Genomic DNA, 8212 nt, shown 5'->3' with positions numbered 1-8212 from the left:
TTTTTAGTGGACTGTATAATTTTAATATATTTTCATTAATATAGAAAGGTTTAACACTTAAGCACAATTTAATAATTTATTTTATAATACAGCAACGGACACGGTGACGCGTAGATGTACATGGATACACGGTTAAACACACACTAAAATAAGTAACATTTGTACATGGATCGAATCGACATTGGCGATCATAAGATAATATAACAATAGATAATAATAATGATAGTGACATTTCTGAAATATAATATAGGCGTCGACAACAATTCATTTCCAAATACCATCTAGTTATGGCCTCAACTACCTATTTAAATGACTGTCATACGCTAATTTATGGTAAATACATTCTGGCTACATTAATATTGTTGTACCGACCGAAATTGCTGAGGTCGTTGTTACCGTTATTCATATAAGTATCGGCATTAAATACACCAACAATATGCGTTAAATCGAATAGCGACGCCGAACTTGTCCGTCCGTCCATCACCACAGACTGACACAGACTTCGGTAAAACTACTATAATATAATATTATTATACGTATACACACACACCGAAATTTTATATTATGTATCATCATACTGCAGCCGGCCGTAATACGAAGTAATTGATCGTTAAAAGGACGCCACACGGTCTCTGTCTTTTAAGGGTTTCGTGTAGGTAGGTAATTTCAGATTAAATTTTGAGAAGAATTAAAATTTTAAATACTAACTCGAAGTGATTCTATGTTGGCGACCCCATTCCGTAGTTAATTGTCGTGTAATAACCGTGAAATTATATCGAAAACATTCCCGCGCGAAATTTACCACACAGTTATAGTTCAGAAGTCGCAAATCTATACACAAAAACACAAAATGTTAGACAATATAATATATTTTTGTCATAGTGATTTTATAATTTTTTTTACGATTTAAATGTTTTGTTTTTATTAAAGTTTTCAAATTTTAATCAATTTTTTACATTAACGATATTAAAACACACTAAAAACATTGAAAATATTATCTTCTGTATTGTATTTGAAACAAAAAATCGTGACAGAAGCCCGAGAGGTTCGTTATTATCGTGGAAAACGGTTTTCACAAAAAATGAATGGCCGTGTGGCGTCCTCTAGAAAGCGACGATCGACGACGTAATAATCATTGTCGATGTCGATAAATGTCCTGCAGAATATGAATCTTTCCCCGTGGATGCAACAGCTGTTGAACAAGCCGGAAAACTCTTTCATGTGTGCCGTCGATTCATCGTATGTCCTTGACAAGTTCAATCTCGTCGGGTTGGAGGAAATAATGCCGGACTACCAGACGGCGGCCCGTGTCGTGCTCCAGCCGTACTCACGCGTCGCAGCCGATTCCAACGCTCAATCGGAGGCCGAGTTGTTTTACGGTCTGGTACATGCCCGATACGTAATGACGCCTCGTGGCATCGCCAAAATACTTGAGAAATACGTGGCCGGTTGTTTTGGACACTGTCCGCGAGATAAATGCAAACGGTTTTCCGTCTTGCCCATAGGTAAAAAATATCATTAAAATACTTAGTAGGGTGCCATTTTGCATATCGTTCGACGTTCGTGTGCGTGTGTGCGTGTCAGTGGCAAGTTTAGACATTTTTCGTGAGAAAGAGGTACAGGTAATTCTCGCAATACGTAGAGTACTGTATTCGATTAAAATACCGTAAAACGGGTTTTTGAGTTTTATTCGAGTCCCAGAAAACATGGAAAAATTTTACAGTTTTAAAAATATAGTTTTTTTTAAATAAAAAATAATACAGTAAATAACGCTTTAATATTTCATAAATATGTACATGTTTTCAAAAACTCTAATACTCTTAGCAGTGTTTACTTTTAAAATATTCACGTCGCACTAACATAATAATATATATGATATATATACCATAAAGTAAAGTATTAGTATGACCTAAACTCCACCACTGCCGTCGACATTGAGACCATTATTCACACCACACATTCATTTAGTTTTCGCCAAAAGTCTTAGATCCGCTTCCGTTATGCACGCGTACATATTACATATTAGTATGTACTGTAAGGCGAGGCGAGTCGTGTCTGTTTTTGTCGGCAAATCTCGCATTCTCCGCTCGACTTGAAATATAATAATATAATATACCCTCCTCGTTGCACTGCTGTCGAATACACCAGTTATTCAAACAATCGGTGAATTTGTGACCAACAATCGTAAATATAATACCTAACGCACAGCCAAATGTAATCCGTATAATTAATTTCTATACAATCTACATTATAATATACATAATATACGACTTTCAGTCTTTGACATAATAATGTTGATATATTTTTACCTTTATAACCCTTTAGCTTTGCATATTATTCCAATTATCTAAATATTATGACGCCAATTGAAATATATTCAACAACAGGTATATAATAACTCTTGAAACTAATGGAATTCACTTTTTTTTTTTACTATTTAATGAGTACTCCGTCTAAATAATTCATATACTAAAATGTGACAAGGACTTCACCGTCGTTTTGTCCATAAACTCAACAACGGCATTACGGCAGGCTCAAATCAGCTCTTACATTTAGGTTAGGTTACATTTTTTTTTTATATATTGCATGAGTTATTTATTTCGTTGCAGTACTGAAATATCATCCCAATTTTTGAAATAGTAATTTAGATTATTGTGATAATAATACAGGAATAAATATGATCCAGTAATAATATTTAAAACAGTTTCTATTTAATCATATTTATTAGATGATTATTTAAAATTTAATCTCAACTGGTTAGGCATCGTTTAACTGATAAAAATTTTAGTCTTGTTAAGGGCATCACTAATTTTGTAGGAGATGACGTTGCATCGTTGTGTTAATTTAGTTTGCAATTTTATGAATTTTTTCAATGGTTGAAACTTGAAAGAAATATAATGTGCAGTGTAGGGATCTTGTAAAACAAATGTGCACTACACGTATCTAACGCAAGAGATTTTATAAATGTGAAAAGATAAAGTTCCTACGAGTTGAGTTTTCCGCAGTATAAATCAACAGAGATGCGTGTATAATGCAGTAATACTTGCGCATAATGCGAGCGAGTATGATTTAAATAATAATATCGTATGTGCATAATCCGTACGACATTTTACAATTCATCTGCACGTTTTTCGGACGACAAAAACTCCAAAAAAAAAAAGTAAAAACAATAGTAATCCGCGAAAACACAATCCATCGTAATTCTCTCGTTATGTGCTAACTGTATAACACATTCTCCCGTCGGAGAGTGCAAGAGAAAAGTTGTAAAAATACGTCTCAAATCCAAAAATGATTACCTTTTAGTGATGGTCACCATATAGGCTACTTTTGAACACCGGGTTTCAGCTAAATACACCAACTTGAAACCGCATAAGACCTTTTGAGTTGGGTTGGGGGGGGGGGTATGAGAGGAGTATGACCCTTAACACTCTGAAGGAAAACAAAGAAATAAAGATTATTTTTATTATTTAAAAGGAGCTGCTGTGTTGTAACATATAGTTATTGATATCACCTTTGCAATGCTCAGGTCGCTGCAGGTCGTGCCTGCAGTGTCGGACTGCGTGCAGCACAGCTGCACTATGGGCACGATCCGCGGACATGCCTGTGTATGACGGTTACGGGTGGTTACAGCCACCGACTACATCCGGAAATGTATGCGCTGACCGGATGCCTTTTGTCGTATAGGGCTCAGCGACGAAGTCGGAGCGGACACGGTGAGAATCTACTGTCCCCGGTGCACGGAAGTGTACGTCCCTCCGGCGGGGACGAAAGGGGCGGCTGTCGACGGTGCATATTTCGGCACCGGTTTACCGCATATGGTGTTCATGACACGGCCCGAGTACACGCCGCTGCGGCTTAATGATCGGTATGTGGCCAAGCTTTACGGGTTCCGAGTTCACGATTCGGCTTACGACTTGCAGCGACACGAGGGCAACGAGCAAAGACGAAGCGTGCAACAGCGTGCCGGCTCCACCTCCGCCGCGATGACCACCTCCGCTGGCAACCGTGCCAAAAACTCGACCGTCACTTCATCAATCCTTGGCACCACTTCCACCGCCCATCGTTTAACACCGCCGGCCAGACATCACAAATTGTAAACATTATTATTAACGCATATAATACAACGTCCGGTTATTAAAAACGACGATTATATTGTATAATAATAAAATTCTGTTTTCTTAAAATCGTCTATTATTATTATTATTATTATTAATGCTCAAATTTATGAAATATAAAATGCATTTTGAATAATTTTTTTTTTAGTTTGCCATAATCGCTAATCTCGCTAACTCCGCGAGAGTTGCATTGTGCATCCCAAATATTCATGTATTAATATTATTGAGAAATTTTCCATTTTCATATTTATAATTATTTACGAGTAAAAACTGTATTTATATCCACTATTGAACAATAAATCATAATAATAAAAAATGCTTCGTTTAAACAAATAAATTATTTTAAGTGTTATTATAGTATAAACACTAAACAGTATAATAAATTTCAAATACGAAAAAGATTCTGAGAGACTACAGTCAGCCTAAAAATTAAACAAATTTTATGATATACTATTATAATAATTTACTGTACTTCTTATAACACAGTAGTTAAATTAAATTTTGGGAAAATATTACGTTTATTACATTAATAATATTTAATTATTATACCTAATAGTATATATCATTGTGATAAAATCTGGATCTATTCTCAAGTCCAAACTGACTTGCTGTAGAACGGTATGAATGGGATTAATACAAATAAGTATAATAGCATAAAATTAATCGAAATGTTTTAAAAATATTTTTATCAATATTTAAATAAAATAGAAAATAGAAAATTTCAAAAATGGATGTAAATAGATCAAAAAACAAAAAAAAAAAAACAAAATGCATTGAAAATTATACCATATTATATAGAATATTTTTACATAAAAATTTGATGTAAATGATATAATATGATCTAAAGTATTTTTACAGTTATTCAATTTTGAATTACAATAATAAAAAAAATTGTTTGATGAAAATCGTTATTTTAATATTCACTAATTTCAGACATCCATAAAAAGTGTTTATTAATTACACTTTTTAATCTCTTAGTAATAAAAACTTATGAGGAACTTTGTATTATATTTTCAAATCTTAGCTATGCATATTAATTTTTTATGAATTTTTAACTCCAAAATAACTTCCAAATTTTCGGAATTTTGACGATTTTCATAAACTTTAAACACTTTTTATTGTAACTATATTTTTTAGTTAATTCGTTTATGAAAAACTTAAAAGCAACCTCGTATTAAAAGTTAATTTTCAAGATTTTTAAACTAAAACGAAAACTTTACTTTACATCGATCAAAAGAAAACGAAAAAATTTAAATTTAAAATACATATTAATAGTATACAAAAATCAAATTATAATTTTGAAATTAAAAATTATTTTATATGTTTTCAATTTTCATACGATAATTTAATGAAAATTTGAAGTTTTGGAATGCAGTTATTTATTTTTGAACTATAAGAGGAAAAACGAAATCAATTTTGTCTAAAAAGGGTTTAAGTAAAAATAACTGTTTTCCTTAATTTTACATTCTGTTGGGAGCGATGAATCTTTTATATTAATATGATGTGTAATTTTATTTATTTATTTATTTATTTATTTATTTATTTATAATAAACGGGTAATAACCCTTTTGTGTGAACAGTATCAGGTTTACATTTATAAGTATTAAGAGAAAGTACAAAAATAAAAGTAAGATAAAAAATAATGAAAATACAGTTTCAAAATAATAATAATTAGACAGTGGTAATGGATAATGATAATACAAAACAGCAATACATTAATAATTACATAATAACAATAATTAATTTACAATTAAATTTAAAGCTAAATATACATTTCTATTAAAAACAGTACGTGACATAAAGAAAAAATCTATATGTTCAGTAATAAGATTTGCTAAATTTAATGCTCTAGGGAAGAAAGAAAAGGAGCTATAATTATTTTTGTAGAATGGTACATGAAATAGATTTGAATTTCTTAAACGATGGTTTGTTATATTAAACTCTATCATAGAGAGCAATTCTGGGGAATAAATATAACCATTTAACAAATCATAAACAAACATAATATCTGCAACTTTTCTTCTTACCTCTAAAGATATAACGCCTAATTCAGTTATTTGTATATTACGCGAGTTTTTTGAAATAGATGGAACTTTTATTTTATAACTTAATAATTTTATAAATTTGTGTTGGAAATTTTCAATAAGACCAATAAAAGTGATGTAATTAGGTGACCAGGCTGTCGAACCAAATTCAAGGTGTGATCTAACAAGCGCAAAAAATAAAGTTTTCAATGCCTTAATATTTTTAAAGTTGACTGTATTTCGGTTGATGAAACCAAGCATTTTAAAGGCTTTTTTAGTAATAGTATTTATATGAGAATTGAAAGAGAAATTGCAATCAAAAATAATCCCTAGGTCTCTGATTGAAGTTACTCTTGTGACGGAACAATTATCAATTTTGTATTCAAAACTAATGGGATTATCTGCGCGTGAAAAAGTGATAACATTACATTTATTTATATTTATTAATAAGCAATTTTGACGACTCCAAGTTACAAATTTATTCAAGTTATTTTGTAATTTTATTGCATCAGATGGAGAATAAATCGTAGAAAAAATTTTTGCGTCATCAGCAAATAACAGTAAATCGACTGTGCTATCGAAAATTGAGGGTAAATCATTGATAAATATAATGAATAAAAGAGGACCTAAATGGGAACCTTGTGGTACACCGGAAGTAACTGAGAAGTAAGTTGATATGGAGGAGTGTGACACTTTTACCGCTTGAGTACGATTTATTAAATAGGACCATAACCAATTTAAAAAATTTCCATGGATTCCAAATTTAGATATTTTTTTTATAAGTAAGTGATGTTGGACCTTATCAAAAGCTTTTTGAAAGTCAGTGTATATAGAATCTATTTGAACATGATCGTTTAAGGCTTTTAGTATTTTAGATTGGTAAAGTAAAATATTTGTGGAGATTGACATTTTTGGTCTAAACCCATGTTGGTTTTTACATATGAGAGGAGAAACAATTATGGATAATTTTTTAGTTATTATTGCTTCAAATATTTTTGGAATAATAGATAGTTTAGAAATTGGTCTATAATTAGTAATATTATGTTTATCTCCTGTCTTATGAATCGGAGTCACAAACGACTTTTTCCAAGAATCCGGAAAATAGCCCAGGTTCAATGATTTATTGAAAATAAAATGTAATGGTTTTACAAGTACAGAACAACACTGTTTTAAAAACACTGATGGTATACCATCGGGTCCTGCCCCTGCATGTGGATCTAAAGAAAATAAATAATCATAGATTTCATCTGGATTAATAGCCCATAAACTTAAATTAATATGATTATTATTTAAAGAAATAGTGGACAACATTACAGCCTCGTCAGAGTTTACAGAGCTTTTTTCATAGCCACTGGAAAAATAATCCGCAAATAACTTGACCGTTTCAGAAGTATTACTTGAAATCACATTATTATATTTCATACAGTCTGGGATATTATTTCTATTTTTTTTTAAAGAATTTACATACTTCCAAAAAGGTTTTATACTTAATTGTAAATTATTTTCTAGATCTGAAATGTATTGGTCGTGACATATTTTAATTAATTGTTTACATTTTTTACGAAGCTGAGAAAATTCTATATAATTGACCGGAGAAGAAGATAATTTATATTTTTTATGAGCACATTTCTTTTTAATTATAAGATTTCTGAGCTCCGGATTTGCCCATACTGGGGAATAATCATTATAAATTTTAGTTTTTGGAACAAACAGATTAAATGAGTGATGAACAATTTCGTAAAAAGTATCAACTATTGCGTCAAGTGATAGATCCTTGTTAAGATTAAGATCAAAATCAATATTGGAAAGAAAAAGAGATAAATCTTTGAAATTAACCTTTTTAAAATTGAAAATATACGGTGACTCATAAGAATCACGTACTGAGGAATATTTAAATTGAATTACAAAGTCTAATGGAGGATGATATTTATCAATTGTATGCACCAGAGAATCAACTGATTGAGAGATAGACGTAAGTTCAGCATTCGCACTGAGCATTAAACAATCGAGTGTTCGGCCAAGACTATTTTTAATAATATTACATTGTTTTAGATTCAAAAAATTGATATAACT

General features: G+C 31.1%; 1 protein-coding gene across 4 annotated transcripts; it reads left to right on the top strand.

The window, feature by feature from the left end:
- The first annotated feature begins 271 nt into the window (after positions 1 to 271).
- LOC114127795 (casein kinase II subunit beta-like) lies at positions 272 to 4184 on the top strand. Of its 4 annotated transcripts, none has more exons than XM_050200422.1 (3): positions 272 to 589; positions 1163 to 1505; positions 3685 to 4184. In XM_050200422.1, exons 2-3 carry the CDS (start codon positions 1166 to 1168, stop codon positions 4095 to 4097), a joined length of 753 nt encoding a protein of 250 aa, XP_050056379.1. In that variant the 5' UTR covers positions 272 to 589; positions 1163 to 1165; the 3' UTR covers positions 4098 to 4184. The 4 variants fall into 4 exon arrangements, with proteins under 4 accessions (XP_050056379.1, XP_050056377.1, XP_027847921.2 ...); XM_050200420.1 differs by having other exon boundaries at positions 273 to 599; XM_027992120.2 differs by having other exon boundaries at positions 275 to 505.
- Positions 4185 to 8212: the final 4028 nt, after the last annotated feature.

Source organism: Aphis gossypii, chromosome 2 (assembly GCF_020184175.1).
Source record: "Aphis gossypii isolate Hap1 chromosome 2, ASM2018417v2, whole genome shotgun sequence".
Taxonomy (NCBI): domain Eukaryota; kingdom Metazoa; phylum Arthropoda; class Insecta; order Hemiptera; family Aphididae; genus Aphis; species Aphis gossypii.
Note: the sequence above shows the minus strand (reverse complement) of the source record. Positions and strands in the feature narration are given on the sequence as shown.

Bases quoted from the DNA above. Each gene is read 5' to 3' on its own strand.
- LOC114127795 (XM_050200422.1), top strand. From the start codon at position 1,166: ATGAATCTTTCCCCGTGGATGCAACAGCTGTTGAACAAGCCGGAAAAC. The intron at 1,506-3,684 runs GTAAAAAATATC...TTTGTCGTATAG, and splicing joins GTTTTCCGTCTTGCCCATAG to GGCTCAGCGACGAAGTCGGA.